General features: G+C 31.4%; 1 protein-coding gene across 1 annotated transcript; it reads left to right on the top strand.

Moving 5' to 3' along the window:
- Positions 1–449: 449 nt before the first annotated feature.
- LOC127720217 (inhibitor of growth protein 4-like) lies at positions 450–17,410 on the top strand. Its single transcript, XM_052226692.1, has 7 exons — positions 450–521; positions 2,075–2,146; positions 4,245–4,411; positions 4,743–4,857; positions 7,266–7,356; positions 7,858–8,014; positions 12,447–17,410. Exons 1-7 carry the CDS (start codon positions 485–487, stop codon positions 12,546–12,548), a joined length of 741 nt encoding a protein of 246 aa, XP_052082652.1. The 5' UTR covers positions 450–484; the 3' UTR covers positions 12,549–17,410.
- Positions 17,411–17,693: the final 283 nt, after the last annotated feature.

Below are 17,693 nucleotides of genomic sequence, written 5' to 3'. Positions count from 1 at the left end.
AAGAATAATGTAGGACCAAGTACAGAGCCTTGGGGAACTCCAGATTCTACATCAATATGTGATGAGCTCTCTCCATCCACTACTACTGCTTGCGTTCGATGGGATAAGAAGCTGGCAATCCATCTATTGATTTTACCACTGATACCGTAATGTTCTAGTTTGACCATTATTCTCTATCTATTCCTTTTCAGCGCCACGTTATTATCTTTTCTTTCTTTTTTGTGCTATTTTACTCAATTCTTTATTCTTAGCAATTTAACTGCACTTTTTGCCTATTATTCACTATTCTTAAAACCCCATCCAGACCCTCATTTATTGTCGACGCAAGTCCCGAGAAAAAAAGACGTAAATTTTGACATTTATAACCTATGACCTTTAATTTAGAAACTGAATCAATGAAACGTTTAAAACCAAAGAAATAATAAGCCGGAAATAATGCTAAAGATTGACCCAGACTTGTCACGTGATTTAATTAAACCCCAAAATGGCAACTGCGATGTATCTCGAACACTATTTAGATAGTGAGTTTAAGTTACAGATATATATGAAAAATTATATAAGTAAAACTACCCTCCTCAGTATTCTCCTTATTCATAATTATATGATCAGCATGTATATTGTGTAGCTAAGTATGATGTCACGTAAAGGAATGAGCGGTTGAGCTCGAAATATTTTTTTGGCGCAATTTTATAAATTTTAAAATAATGTTTTTACTAGTCTGAGTCATTAATGAGTCACGATAGTTGTTAATCTTAACTTATAAGAATAAGCCCAAAATTAAAATAAAATCGATATTACCAGCAATTAAACGAAGCAATCACTCTTACTACATTTCCTGTATCTTGTGACCACACTTTTGCTTCCACTGCCAGGGTGATCTAGTTTGAAATTGGTCTTATGTACGATAGACTTTGTTGGAACTTACTGGGTCTGCAGTATGCCAGAGTGCAGTCCATGTAAAAACCTATTACCTACCAAGATGTAAGACAGTAACTTTTAGTGTCAAATCCTAATCGATCCCAACCAAGTGGGACTATAAACTCCACGGCCATACTCTGGTGCATGAAACATCAACTAAATACCTAGGCTGCACCATCGCAAATGATCTAGATTGGGGAGAACATATAAACAACATCACAGGAAAAGCCAGCCGAAGCCTTGGTTTCCTACATCGAAACCTCCACATTACCTCAAAATCCATCAAAGAGCATGCCTATAATATATTAGTAAGACCGCAAATGGAATACGCCACGACAGTATGGGACCCGTACCAGCAAAACCACATAGATAAAATTGAAAAGGTACAAAGAAGAGCTGCACAATATGTAACCAGCAGACATAGAAATAGATCAAGTGTCAGCAACATGATAAATGAATTAGGATGGAAAAGCTTACAAATAAGACGAAAAGAAGCACGACTCATCATGTGTTATAAAATAACAAACGACCTTGTAGCCATAGACAAGAATAAATATCTACAAAAACCAACAAGAAGCTCAAACCGGACAGGACAACATACTTACCTATTACAGCCAGCCACCTAAGACTGTAGGAAATGGTCCTTCTTCATAAACACCGTCAAGGATTGGAACAAACTGCCACCAGATACCGCCACAGCAAAGTCTCTTGAGATATACAAGTCTCAAGTCACCAAAACCACAAATTAAATCAACAGAACAATTTGTTTTTATCTTGTTTTAACCTGTTTTTAATCATGCGCAACTTGCCAGAATATTCATCATGTTGAATGTGGGCAGTATTTGGAAGAAGAAGAAGATCCATAGTTATGTCAAACAAATAAACCATATATACATTAATTCCTTGTTTATGTTTATCTGAATATATACATTTTAATCACTATGTATGGTATTCAACAATGAGCAAAACCCACACCTCACAGTGAACAATAAAAGGCCCGAAAATGGCAAATGTAAAACAATTCAAACTAGAAAACTAACGGCCTGATTTATGTACAAAACAACAAAAGAAAAACAAATATGATATACAGCATTTAAATACAACCACTGAATTATGTTCATTTGTGTGTAACATTGATAGTTTTTTTATTTTATAGGTTTGGAGTCCTTACCGAGTGAACTCCAAAGAAACTTTAATTTAATGAGAGATTTGGATCAAAGGGCACAAGGTGAAATGGAGTTTCTAATCATATGTTTCGTTTGAGCTGTGTCGGATGGAAATCGAACTTATGCAAATGAATATTTTATACATCTGTTAACCTATTCTGAGTTGAAAAAATCTCTATGCAAAGTCTGTACATTTAACTGTTTGACAATTGATGATTTGATATCAGAACCCTACAAAACAGACAAAAATCGAACTTTTATTTCGTATTTGAATGTTCCAAAATAAATCTAAGTCTTACACATGTACATGTATATGTACACTTGCATAAGGTTGATTTCTATCCAACGCAGCTCATTTATTATGAGTACACTTAAACAGTGATTTTGCTAGCGCTCGTCACTTTCGTCTTTTACGAAACGATTTTCGAAATGACGAATGTATTTCAAATCAATTTCGTCACTTAAATTTGGAAAATGTATAAAAAAAATTTCGCATGAAAATACAATAATTCTACCTGTCTCCATGTTTCTGACAAGTTTATGACCCTCAGCTTATTAAAGTTTACAACAGGTTTTAAAAGTTGTGATTACAGTTAATTATCCGCTTATCGCCATCAGATGGGTCACTAATCCGTTAATTGTTTATAAACCTCATAATTGACCATCATAATTATTTAACCCAGTAAAAATTTCAATTTCAATATTTCTCAAACGACCACAATTTGCAGTTCGTTTATCCTAGTTTAGTCAGTAAAACAAAATTGTTTCCTCCCGGACAGTTCGCATTTTAATTTCAATATTTCTCAAACAATCAAGTTTGTTTGTCGTAGTTTCCTCATATGAACGTATTTTCGTCATATTTGATATAACTTTTCATCAAAAACTTTCGACAATTTCGATTAAAAAGATAGAACATTTTTATTCAAAACGTTCAGAAATATTTTCACGAGTCAAACAGGTGCTTCCTTTACGTTGTACTGCGCATGCGTGAAAGTATTCTTATAAATTTGTAGACACTAAAACGTAAAATACGAAATAATTTAGTATCAAATTAAACGAGAGACAAAGATACTTATTACTAAGCAACTTAATTTAAAAAAATGATAATTTCCTGCCTTTTGTTAACCATGAAACCAATCCGTAGATGAATCCGGATTCATTCTGAATTTATTATCTACTTGTCACTTTCCGTTTTCATTTCATTTAAAAATAGAAAGTAAACGTGATATATTCTCGATTAATTTACAATGTACAGCCATAACAATCGTTCCATTAAGGATTGATACAAATCCTAGTTTCCAACTTCAAAGAAGTGAATTTCAAATTTTCGATTTAAACGTCTTTACAAGGATAATGATTACGCAGTGAAATAGTCGTTACAAGTTCATTTATGGGAATTATGCTGTGGTTTAAAAAAAGAGGCACCCAACTTTTGTTGATCAGGAATGTCCTCTGCAAATACCTGAAGTGAAATTGTGAACTAGATTTCCGGATCCCTGTTCTTATCTTCATATTTAGGTATCACATTAGTCAAATCATGCAATGACTGCCTACATCAGCAGGCCTAAGGCCTACAAAGGTCCTATTCCTTGAAGGACTTAGGCATATGTAAAGCTAGAAATATACATCCTTGATTCATTGCTGTTACCCAAAATAAGGTTAATTTTCATCTCGCGCAAAAGTGACTAAAGCCCTCAAAATCCTAGCTGAAACCCTGCACTTAAAATACTAAAAGTAACGCAGATGTTGAATATTTGGTTCTTGGCAATTGAGAAGGAAGGCTGGTGTTGTTTGTTACATGATTAAAAGGACTTTTGTAATTGAGATTTTCAGTAACCCAAGAAATTTTCTAAAGACTGTCCTGAAACAAAGAAAATGAAAGTGTAATGTTTCAATTTAACACTTAAGTGTCTATCACTATATTGTTTAAGGTGTTCAAAAATTTTGCTCTACTGAATCTATGAAAAATAGCATAACTTGTATCCCCCCTTATTTTGTATGAAAATGTATGTTTGTTATTTCATTTCCAAAATTGTTTTGACATAAAATTGTTCAATCATCAAATTCTTACTATATGTACATGTAGTAAGATGCTTTGATCTGACCATATTTCTAGAAGCATTTATTTCGTAACCTCAATTATTTTCAATTGTATTCTAGATCTGATGAAGGAAATAGATAAGATGGCTGTGGACTATCTTGGAAATGTCAGAGGACTGTCACCAGAAAAACGCACAGAACAATTAGATTCTATAGAAAAAATGTTCTCTAAAAGTAAAGAATTTGGTGATGACAAAGTACAGTTAGCCATGCAGACATATGAAATGGTAAGGTCTGAAAAAGTTTGGGAAAAAAAATTTTTTTTAGAGTATTTTTGTGCAATTCACGATAATAAAGAAATCCATAGTGAAAATAGGGAGTTGAAATAACAGTCCCAATGTACATCTAGGTCTAAGTCACACATTGGGACTACTATGGAATAATTGTAAAGATTATTTTTGCTCTGAAAAAAACTGGAACTGTGAGCAAGGGAGGGTTTTCTATGATCTCTAATAATGACTGAAAGCTTCAATATATATTTAAAGAAGAGCAACCTCGGCTTGCAAGAGAAATGCTGAAATTGAAATGAAAACGATACTAATTCTTGTTTAACTTCAGGTTGACAAACATATACGAAAGCTAGATGCTGACCTTGCTAGGTTTGAAGCAGATTTGAAAGAAAAAAGTTCATCATCTAGTCAACAGAAAGGCGATTCAGATTCAGGCAAAAAACGTGAGGATATAGAAAATAAATTATGTTAAATCGAAAATTGAGATAAATCGTATTAAAGCAAAGAAAATTTAAATAGAGAAAATGCATAAATACATTTAACTCTCGTTGTCTCGAACTCAATCGACTAGAAATTTCAGAAGAGTCTAACTTTGTTCCATATAAAAATATGTATTTCAACACCTCAAAAATCGAAAGTTCCGTTGACTCAAACAAAATTTACAGTCCCAAGGTTAACAAAAGCATTTAAATTGCATTTTTTTTATGCCCCCACCGTAGCAGAGGGGGCACTAAGTTTTTTACATCTGTCCCAAAATTGGTTTCCGTTCTCAAACTTTAGTTTGCCTCAACCAAAAGTTATGAAACTTATACACAATGCTTATTACCAACAAACACAGTTCAAGTTTGAATTTAGGTGGTGTCACTTTTACTGTTCTAGAGTTGTGCCCCTTTTCAAATGGAAATATTGCTGATTTATCGTTTCCGTTCTCTAACTTTAGTTTGCCTCATCCAAATGTTATGAAACTTATACACAATGCTAATTACCACAAAACACAGATCAAGTTTCAATTTGGGTAGCATCACTTTTACCTTCTAGTGTTATGCCCTTTTCAAATGGAAAAATTGCTGAAATTTTCGTTTCCGTTCTCTAACTTTAGTTTGCCTCAAGCAAATGTTATGAAACTTATACACAATGCTTATTACAACAAAACTCAGATCAAGTACAAATTTGGGTAGTGCCACTTTTACTGTTCTTAAGTTATGTCCCTTTATAGCTTTATATGCAAGGGGGGGCATCATCTGTGTCCCATGGACACATTCCCCATTTATTTCTCAAACAAATACACATATATATCAAACATGATCTGGGAGATTTAAAAGGATTGACAAGTTAATCTGACAATTATTACAACTGTCATAAAATTCCGGTCATTGAGCACTGTATTGATTTATGAAATCCTTTTCTCACGAGTGCTTTACCTTAGATAAGGTTTGATCACCATAATAAATTAGCAATTCATTGTTATAGATTATGAAAAAAATGTTTAAATGTTTTATATCAATTAACCATAATCATCCATTGGCATCTTTGCTCTTTTATATTTTCTTTATGCAGAAAAAGGATGCAATAAAAGAAAATCTAAAACTTCTCAAATCTGATGAATATGAGAATGAACAGCTTTGATAACTTAAAATCATGCTAAGATCGTTTAAAATTGTTCTCTCGGCTAAAAACCCAAGAAAAATTGTGACTATATAAAGAAATAACTTGAGACAAAATTAACAAATAGTTTTATGATAATAATAAAACATCATTACATATGTGTACAGATACACTGATCGAAGACAATACTATTGATCTCCTACCCATATTCATCTGGATTTATTTTAGCCTTCCAAGCAAAGTAAGAGTTGTGTCCCTTGGTATGTCAAAATTACAGTATTTGTTTGAGTCAAACTACGTCTATACCAAAATATTTCTCTGGTCTGGCTGACTTCGTTATAACGAGAGTAGACTATAGCACATTATTGTTGTATTGTAATTGATTTCAAAAATATTCACTTGTGAGCAAACCCACAACAAAATTATGCAAGTTGGCAATGATCTGAAATGAAATATCTGGCAGATTGAATGGTCCAAAACAGTAAAACATTTGAATAGGGAAAATCCATAAGTATCATTTAAATTAATATCAAATACATACATATAATTACATTACATGCATGTTTCATTATAATACGTTTTTTTGATTGGCTAACAGCAATCTTGCATCATTCTGAAATTAACCTTCATTTCAAAATGAAATGTAACATTCATGATGACACGAGCTTTCACAATAAAGTGCACAGGTAAATAAAAAAAAACTTGATAGAAATCATGTTTTCATGATCCTAGCAAAAAAATGTAATTATAAGTATTGAATGCTTCTTTTAGTAATTTTATAGGGTTGTAAAAGCGTTGACTGTGCGCACATTTTTAGAATGAAGACTTTGGTCAACGCTTTTACACCCCAATAAATTTACCAAAACAAGCATTCAATTCTTAATTAAATAGCAACCATGCAACAACAAAATTGTGAGTTAAAGATTCTTTAGTTTATATAATGAAAAGGCAGAAATTTACACTTAATATGTTTTAAAAAATATTGAAAATCATTCAAGTAGCAGAAATTACATGCATTACACCTAAAGGTGAAGACAATTGCAAAGATCTATTGATTCTTTTCAATCATTTAGGAAAGAAATGTACATAATCACATTGAATGATAAAACACAATTTGTCAAAATGACAGAAAGCTACAAGAGTTGTTTCCCTTACACCCTTTGCAATGCAATAAACATTTATTTGATACATTTTATTGATAAGGTTGATCTAAGTTCAAGACTTTACATTTGATATTTTTTTACAGTCAAAGGAAAAGAAAAGAAAAAGAGGAAATCGATGAAAGAAGAATTTGAAGATGAAATTCCTCGGAAAAAGAAAAAGAAAGGGGCACCATTGTATGCACAAATTAAGAATTTCTTAAAATTTTTCAATTTGAACAGATTATATATTTGAATACTTCTTTATGCAAAACTCTACATTTAGGCTTCTCACCTTCTGTGTTGAAGATTAGGGCTTTTTTTCCAAACTGTAAACAAACCAAAGAGTTTGAGACATTAAAGAGCAAAGATTGGCTGATTTAGAATAAGAATATATTATTCTAGCAGTTTTACATGTTTTCATGCAGACTTTCATTGTTATTCCTGTTAAAAACTCATCATCATTTCGGTGTCCATTTTAATTTTTGTCTATGTTGAAAAAATTGATTGCTGATCGTTCAACATTTTACCATCAATCAATGCGGAATCTTAAAGGTGGATACCATAAACTTAACTTTTAAGTATTAACCTTAGAAATGTCCAAATAATAAACAATATTTTGTAGTTCTGGATATACATGTAAATAGATATTGGAAATCATCAGACAACCAAAATATATAAATACAAATTATTTTGCAGATCTCCTGAACCTGAAGCAGCACCCATTACAGTCCCACTTTTATCCATAACACACCCTTCAGATGTATTAGATATGCCTGTAGATCCAAATGAACCTACATACTGTCTGTGTCACCAGGTTTCCTACGGTGAAATGATTGGCTGTGATAATGCTGATGTGAGTATACAAATTCTGTAGTCTGAGATATATAGTGATAAAATATTTCGGCATAACAAATGAATTTTATCATTGTTGATCTTTTTATGCCCCCGCCGTAGCGGAGGGGGCATTAAGTTTTACCTTTGTCCGTCTATACTTCCGTCCGTACGTACGTCCCAAAGTTGGTTTCTGTTCTCTAACTTTAGTTTGCCTCAACCAAATGTTATGACACTTATACACAATGCTTATTACCACTAAATACAGATCAAGTTTGAATTTTGGTAGCGTCACTTTTACCGTTCTAGTTTCAAAATGAAACAATTCAATTTGAAGTCCTTTCTATGTTGTAATGCTCAAATCCATATCTGCAATATAAATATCTTTTATCCCTGTTGTGACTTGTTTAAATGTATATAATTTGATCAGGGGTTCAAATTTGCTTTAGCTTTAGCTAATGAACTATATGAATTTTCACGTGAACAGTTTTCCTTAAGAAAGTCAAAATTCTTGTATAAAGCACTAGTGAGAGGAAAGGCCGGTCCTTGCCTTCTTTAATTCAAAATAAGAATAAAAACTTCCCCCCAAGAAAAGACGGGCCCTGGACCTTGGAGCCACTCTAATTTGAACCCTGCTTCAATTTTACCAATTGAAAATATAAATGGTATGTGATTGTTATAAATTAGCTCTAAATTATCTATTAACATTTCAAGTGCCAGTCTGATTGAGAATCCAACAAACAAAAAGTTATTTATACAGTATCAAGACAGTATTCTTAGGTTTTTTTATAAAAACTGACATTAGGCTGGCCAGTTGGAATAAATATCTTCAGGTCCTTCTAAAATGTTCCTGCTCCTCTTAATGCGAAAATACAAAAAAAAAGATATGATTGCCAATTTGACAACTATTCGCCAAATGATGTAGAAGTGAGCAACTATAGGTCACCGTTTGACCTTCAACATTGAGCAAAACCCATACCGCATAGCAAGCTATAACAGGACCCAAAAATAAAAAATGTAAAACAGTTGTAACAGGAAAACTAGCTGCCTGATTATTAGGTCCGAGGACACAGTTATTGTCCTTCGATTTTTGTTGTCTACAAATATAGTCCCTAGTATGGACAGTGTATAACTTGCAAATTTTTTTCATACAATTTCCAAATTTATTTCTTTATGTTTTATGCATGATATATTAGAAGGGGGATGAAATTACATGTTAAAAAATTTGGGTGATGAATTTTTATGTAAAGTAGTGATTTGGTCCAGTTAAAAAAGATAAAAAATTAGTATGCCTGAAGCTGTTAAACTGAATTATAGACCCCTTTAACATAGAATTGTCCATATTTTGAGTTAGAGAAGGTAGACTTTTCTATAATTTTTATTATACAACTGCAAAAATTTTGCGGTCGTATATTGGTATGACGTTGGCGTCATCGTCGTCCGAAGACACATTAGTTTTGGCACTATAACTTTAGTTTAAGTGAATGGATCTCTATGAAATTTTACCATAAGGTTCAATACCACAAAAGGAAGGTTGGGATTGATTTTGGGGGTTATGGTACCAACAGTTAAGGAAAAAGGGGCCAAAAATAAGCATTTTTGTAACTTCCAGACAATAACTTGTGTGTAAGTGTATGGATCTCTCTGACATTGTACCACAAAGTTCCATATCACAAAGGGAAGGCTGGAATTGATTTTGTGGGTAATTGCCTCAAAATTTTAGGAATTAGGGGCAAAAAAAGGGGCAAAAAAACAAGCATTTTTCTAGTTTCATGACAATAACTTGTGTGTAAGTGTTTGGATATTTCTGAAATTGTACTACAAGGTTCCATATCACAAAGGGAAAGCTGGAATTCAGTTTGGGTGTAATTGCCCGAAACGTTTAGGAATTGGGGGCCAAAAATAAGCATTTTTCAAGTTTCCAGACAATAACTTATGTTCAAGTGTATGGATCTCTCTGAAATTGTACTGCAAGGAACCATACCACAAAGGGAAAGCTGAGATTGATGATGGGGGTAATTCCCTCAATATTTTAGGAATAAGGGGCAAAAAAACAAGCATTTTTCTAGTTTCATGACAATAACTTGTGTGTAAGTGTTTGGATATTTCTGAAATTGTACTACAAGGTTCCATATCACAAAGGGAAAACTGGAATTGAGTTTGGGTGTAATTGCCCTAAACGTTTAGGAATTGGGGGCCAAAAATAAGCATTTTTCATGTTTCCAGACAATAACTTATGTTCAAGTGTATGGATCTCTCTGAAATTGTACTGCAAGGAACCATACCACAAAGGGAAGGCTGAGATTGATGATGGGGGTAATTCCCTCAATATTTTAGGAAGTAGGGGCCAAAAAGGGGCAAAAAACAAGCATTTTTCTAATTTCAGGACAATAACTTGTGTGTTAGTGTATGGATCTTTCTGAAATTGTACTACAAGGTTCCATATCACAAAGGGAAAGCTGGGTTTGAGTTTGTAGGTAATTGCCCTAAACGTTTAGGAATTTGGGGCCAAAAAACACATTTTTCTAGTTTCCAGACAATAACTTGAACACAAGTGTATGGATCTCTCTGAAATTGTACTGCAAGGTACCATACCACAAAGGGAAGGCTGGGATTGAGTTTTGGGGTGATGAATCATAAGGGGGTTCAAAAAATTGGGGGGGGGGATTTTTTTTTTTTTTCCTTTTTTTTCTTTTTTTCCTTTTTTTTTTCTTTTAAAATTTTCCATTTTAAGTTGGTTATTTTTGATTTATATTTAAAAGCAAATAATAATGATATGGTAGGAGATACACACCAAACAGGATGTGTAAATTATTATATAATAAGTATTGTGCAATAGCAAGAAATTTTCAATTGCACAGTATTGCACAATAGCAAGAAATCTTCAATTGCACAGTATTGCGCAATAGCAAGAAATCTTCAACTGCACAGTATTGCGCAATAGTAAGAAATATCCAATAGCACAATATTGCGCAATAGCAAGAAATTGTCAATTGTACAGTATTGCGCTATAGCAAGAAATATTCAATTGCACAGTAATGTGCAAAAGAAGATACTTCGTATAAATTGCTTATTTCTTGACCAATTTCAATGGGGTTTTATTCTTGAATTCTTGGGGTTCTTTAATATGCTGAATCTAACCGTGTATTAAGTTTTTGGATTTTGGGCCCTTTTTTTAAATTGGTCCACATTGAGGTCCAAAGGGTCCAAAATTAAACTTTGTTTGATATCATCAAAAATTGAATTATTGGGGTTCTTTGATATGCCGAATCTAACCGTGTATTTAGATTCTTAATTTTTGGTTCCGTTTTCAAATTGGTCTACATTAAGGTCCAAAGGGTCCAAAATTAAACTTAGTTTGATTTTAACAAAAATTGAATTCTTAGGGTTCTTTGATATGCTGAATCTAAACATGTATTTAGATTTTTGATTATGGGCCCAGTTTTCAAGATGGTCCAAAATTAAAATTTGTTTGATTTCAACAAAAATTGAATATATGGGGTTCTTTGATATGCTGAATCTAACCATGTATTTAGATTTTTGATTTTTGGGCCCCGTTATCAACTTTGTCCACATTGAGGTCAAAAGGGTCCAAAATTAAACTTTGTTTGATTTCATCAAAAATTGAATTCTTGGGGTTCTTTGATATGCTGAATCTAACCATGTATTTAGATTTTTGATATTGGACCATAATAGGTGAATGTCCAATTTAAAATTTTTAAGTTCTTAGACCACATTCATTCTGTGTCAGAAACCTATGCTGTGTCAAATTTTTAATCACAATCCAAATTCAGAGCTGTATCAAGCTTGAATGTTGTGTCCATACAAAAATTGAATTTCTTAGGGTTCTTTGATATGCTGAATCTAAATATGTATTAAGATTTTTGATTTTTGGGCCTTGTTATCAACTTCGTCCACATTGAGGTCAAAAGGGTCCAAAATTAAACTTTGTTTGATTTCATCAAAAATTGAATTCTTGAGGTTCTTTGATATGCTGAATCTAACCATGTATTTAGATTTTGGATATTGGACCATAATAGGTGAATGTCCAATTTAGAATTTTTAAGTTCTTAGACCACATTCATTCTGTGTCAGAAACCTATGCTGTGTCAAATATTTAATCACAATCCAAATTCAGAGCTGTATCAAGTTTGAATGTTGTGTCCATACTTGCCCCAGCTGTTCAGGGTTCGACCTCTGCGGTCATATCAAGCTGCGCCCTGCGGAGCATTTTATATTATTTGTCCCAAAAGTAGTACATTACACTGTAAAAATCTTTTTGTGATAGAACAGGTGCAATTTTTTAAATTTTAATTTATTGTCTAAAAGAAATGCAGTACGAAATAACTGTGTTCTCTGGCCTGTCCAAAACAAAATGCTGGTTATTTTAAAAGAAAGTTTTAAGTACATGTACAAGAACTATATTTAATTGAGAAAAATATTTTTATTTTCAGTGTCCAATTGAATGGTTTCATTTTGCTTGTGTTGGACTAACAATCAAACCTAAGGGTAAATGGTTTTGTCCCAGATGTTCAGAAGAGCGGAAAAAGAAATAAAGCAACACAGATTAGGAGGAGAAGAAAGTGCTTGTTTTTATTTGTAAAACACATCATCGGTGCATTTATTGTTTATTATCATTTGTTTTATAGTAAACTAATAAGGAGAAAATTTTAATTAACAATCAGTTTATTTACCATGTGGTTTGTGGTATTCTTAATTTTTTTTCTCATAAAAGTATATATCTTTCCATAACAATCATGACAAATTTTGACATGAAATAAAATTGTATCATTTTACAGATTTCCTCATTGGCAGTTGGGAACCATTTTTGTTGAAATATCATTTAAAATTTATTTGTGCCTTATTTTTAACCTACAATCTTTTTTTCTTTTCTGTTCATTTGATTTTATATAAAAAAAACATCTTTAAAGTTTGACATTATAAACATGGTAAAACACTTTAAAAAAGAAATTTTAATTATATAATAGTTGAAACTATTCTTCCAGTTAAAGGAATTTTCAATTCTTACTCTTGAAAATTTTAAGTAAATTTAAAAATGCATTTGATGCATCAATAGAAAAAGTTCCTTGATTTATGAGTTCTATGCTGTGATTTTTTTCATTTCTTTTAAAGAAACTTCAGGTTTTACTGAAGAAAATTAATCGTTTAGTATTTACATGTATCACCACTGTTTTTCGTATTATTGCATCTGAATTGGAAGAAAGATATATTTATCAGTTGAGAAGGAAACGTGGCATCATAATATCAACACATTTTAATAAGTATTAATGTATTTTTTTCATCATAATTTAAGGCAAAGTATACGTAATTGGACAATAATTCAGATAAAGATGAAATTTTGTATGCAAATAGAACTCGCTGAATGCCACCTGACTATCAAAAATGTCAAACTAAAAACTAATTATTAGCACTTTAAGAGATATAATCAATTAAATATTTAAATGTAAAGAAAAAATGTGAAAAGCAACGAATAGGTTTTTTTTTTAACTATAAATTGTAATTTTTGAAAAAAAATTGTCCACAGTTGAATTCTTGCCTATTTTTTATTTAAATTTGAAAATGGGTAAAAATTGAAAGGAAAAAACTTTGATTTTTAATTAATATAAGAACTTAAAAAAAGTAAAATATAAGCATCCTTTGTTTTTCAATGTTCAGGATTTATTTTTCCCTTTTCCTGTAGCATATTAATTTGTAAAGCAAGATAATCAAATTATTAGTGCCATATTGTATTTTCTTTGTTAATCCATGGAAAACTAAATCACACATAGGCTAACCATAATATTTGATTTTTAGGTAGTTAAACGCTTTTGGCTATACCTTGGAAAAAACTGAATATAAATAAACTGTAAAAATTGTATTGTAAATCTATTTATTTTCATAATATTTGATTTTTTATGCTCCGCATAGGATAGTAAAAGGCATATTGTTTTCTGCTCTGTGTTACCATCCTGTATCACTCGAAAGTTTTGGTATGAAGTTGTTGTCACATCTACTTGAAACTTAGTACATATGTTTATTATCATTTGAACTTTCAGAAATATATGTCAAATTAGAACTTTTAACAAGATTTAATGATGCTTTGAACATTGAAATGTGATAGTGTGAGTCGTGCATATTGGCTAATGGACACACACTCCTGTTTCAATACATAAGTGTATCCAAAACATTTTAACAAAATTTAAAACATCATGAAAATAACTATTTATAACATTTCATATGACTCCTCTCTAAAAATTTTGTCCTCAAGTTCACATCATTTAAACAAAAGCACCTCAGTGTTGTTGTTATATGGGAATGCAGCAATTTGTCTGTTATAGTCCCCAGTGGTTTGCATTGTTATCATTGTAGCTAGATGATGGAAATCTTTTTTCTCCAAAGTATATTAGTGACCTATAGCTGCATAGCTTTGTTTATAAGAAATCTCATTTTGTCTTCATGTGATACATTGTTGTTTATTTTATTTAGTGACATTTGTACATTGCATTGTGGGTAAGAAAGTATAAAGAGTATGCATTATTGTGAAAATGTGTAGTTTTGAAAGTTACCCAAGTTTGTTTATACTTCCAGAAAGAAAGAAAAAATGATTGAAAAAGTAAACACAAGTTCTGTTAACAATTGGTAGCATTTTTTGTCCTTTTTCTTTTACGTATCATTCTCTGTAATCAATTACACTAATCTGTAGATGATTTAAAATTTATTGAGAAATTTAATTGTTTTTTTGCTAAATTATTTAACTGTTTGTCAGAGATGTAAATGTTATTAATGATATGCGAATGATCTAGTTGTTGTTGAAGAAAGTAGAATTGAAAATGCATAGCAATGAATGCATGCGCTACATAAATTGTTTTTGATTACAGTTTTGTAACAGCTTTTTGTAGGTTTTTGCATTGACATTGCTTGCATGAAATTAGAATTTATTTATGTCATTACAAAGCAACTGGAAGAAGTAAATAGAAAAGATTTTGAATTTGAAAAGATCAGAAATAATGTGGCGTAACAGTTGTGAAGCTAATATTCATGTATTCTTAAGGAAAATAAAAAAATTCTGAATTTAATGTATATATTTTTAAAAAGATATCAAAAACATTGAGTTATTTTCATAATATTAGGCTAACTCTTTAAGACATTTATAGTAATTTTTTTTGATTGGAATAAATTTGTGATCCAAATATATTTAAAAGTAAGATACTTATCACAAAATCATTTTTGTCACAGCATTTGGCCTGATTCTCTTAAATTAAAACCCATTTATAAATAACGTGGATTAAGTAGTATTTTTTTGTTATTCAAAGTGCATATTTATAACATTGTAAGGTAAAAGCTTAAATGAAATAATAAACTTTTGTGACAGTTTGTTATATTTAATCATTTAAGCTGTTAAAATGTTGATTCAGACTTATCATGATACAAATTTATAAGAAGTATATTCTAAGTTGGGTATAGAAAATAGTGTTCAAAGTTATTATAGCATTCTCAAATTCTTGAATTTGATATTCCACAATCAAAATATTTTTTGTCAGTATATTCAAAATGCTTCAATAGTAGATTTTTACAGTCTTTTCTTAGATGTTTCACAAATTTTCTTTAGTGCTTTATATTTTATTTGACAGGTAGGAATCAGAGGAGTGTTACCTTCTATTTGTACAGTAGAAACTTCTCTCAATATTAAATTCAAATTTTTAGTCATCTCTTGCATTATGTTTGAATTGGTAGTCTGTTTAAGTGAATGGAAGTAATTAATGTGTATGTATAAGTGGGAGAGATGATTTGTATAAATGATTTTAGATATTTCATATAGCAGTGTGTACTTCATTGGTGACAAATCTTTTGGATTGTGATTTTTCTCAAAATTAGACATGATGGTACCCAATAAATACAAGTATTACTGTAAATTCAGGACCTTTTATGAATGTTTTGAATACTGCACACAATGAAAAGAGATAGATATTGCAGAAAATAAAACTTACCTGTTAAATACATGTAGGATTGTTAATTGTCTACGACGATGACATACATTGTATGTTAGAAATAGGTTAGACTGGGATCCTGTCTCACTGCTACTAACAAGATGCAGATATTGCTCTAGAATCCCAAGCTAGAAACAGCTGATCCTAAATGTTTCAAACTAATTCTATCAGAAAGACAAAAAAAGCTGGACAAACTTATTGTAATGGACTGTTTGCATAGGTTAAACCCCTTTCATTGGGTAGAATTATTTTAGGAAGTATTTCCTAAAATTTATTGTTTTAGCGTCGGTTTGAATGCAGGAAGCATACACCTTTTTCCACCTTAATGCATGCAATACTTTCTGAATTTACATTTCATTCACAGTATTCAAAAACCCTTAATGACTGTTAGTACATTTCTATTATCAGTATGGTTGTTTCTTTTTGATTTTTCGATATTTATCTTCAAGTCAGCAGTAATATCTACATTAGAAATACACGCCCCTTAATATTTATATTGTTAGTTATTTGCCTGAATGGGATATTTATAGATGCAGCATGTTTAAGGATGTAGGAAGTACACCACTAATTCATGGCCCCATTGCTTTCTATGTTAAAATCCTCGATTTCAAGCAGGCACAGCTCTTTTGTCTTAAGTTCAAATAAATTGACAATCATTGGATGTCAAAACAACACCTTATGGTGTCTTGTACTGAAAAAATCAACATACCTTTAATGACATATAAGAGAGAACTGGTTCCCGGAACTTTAGATGTACCAAAACAGGTACTTCAGATCTGACAAACAGGCAAAATGTACCCTGCTTTTTAAATTTCAAGCAATTTTTTTATTATTCAAAACTATAAGTCAAAAAGTGTTCTACAAAGACCACTAGTCATCAAGCTTTCATTTGATACCAAAATTACCAAAATATTCTACATATTTTGAAAGTTACACCCATGCGTAGGAAGTATTTTGTGTGAAATATGTACTACTTTCTGGTATGTGCTTTCTGACAGGGCCCGAATTAGTGGTGTTACACCTGTAGACCTAAGTTAAGGGACATAACTCTTTATAATCACTGGTATGCTTTTGTCAATCAGTTTCATTCGTATATGTCTAAGCTTCTATGAAACACAGATTTTAAAAATACTGTATCATAGGGAAGCTTAAGGAGTTATACCACCATTGAATTTTCCCCTATTAAGTCTTTGTTAAATTGGCATTTTTCCAAAAATTGTGCAGAATTTATTTCAAATAGAACAATACTTGGCATGAATAAAGATTTATCCTTTCCAATACTGTATTAAAAATTTCACAGAACATTTCATTGCATGTAAGAAAATAACCATCACCATAAGTAAACCAATCAACTTTTCATCACTGTTATTCCTGTTTACAAGCATTAGTAATCATGTCACCTCAAGTTTCCAAAATATTTTATTGGAACATCAAATAAAAAAGAAAAGTGATTTGACATACCCAAGATACATATTTATGACTCCGAAAAGAATTTCTGCAATGAAATTCAGGGTTAATTTCCTACAACTGTCGATTTCCAGGGAATATTTTTTTCGACCCATTTCTGTATGAAACTGGATGTGAAGTACCATGATTTGGTGGTATTATACCTTATAAAGTATTGATAGAACTGATTATAACAAACACATTACTGATTCAACAGTTATCTCCCTTGACTTAACTTTACTTCCTTTTGTGAGCTAGTGTAATTAT

The sequence above is a fragment of the Mytilus californianus genome, unplaced genomic scaffold (genome assembly GCF_021869535.1).
Source record: "Mytilus californianus isolate M0D057914Y unplaced genomic scaffold, xbMytCali1.0.p SCAF_11, whole genome shotgun sequence".
Lineage (NCBI taxonomy): Eukaryota > Metazoa > Mollusca > Bivalvia > Mytilida > Mytilidae > Mytilus > Mytilus californianus.
The sequence above is the reverse complement of the archived record's forward strand: the minus strand, read 5'-3'. Positions and strand labels throughout refer to the sequence as shown.

What these genes read in the sequence shown, in the direction of transcription:
- LOC127720217 (XM_052226692.1), top strand. Translation starts at nt 485, where the DNA reads ATGGCAACTGCGATGTATCTCGAACACTATTTAGATA. An exon ending in TCTCGAACACTATTTAGATA is followed by an intron (nt 522 to 2,074) that starts GTGAGTTTAAGT and finishes TTTATTTTATAG; the next exon opens with GTTTGGAGTCCTTACCGAGT. An exon ending in CCATGCAGACATATGAAATG is followed by an intron (nt 4,412 to 4,742) that starts GTAAGGTCTGAA and finishes GTTTAACTTCAG; the next exon opens with GTTGACAAACATATACGAAA.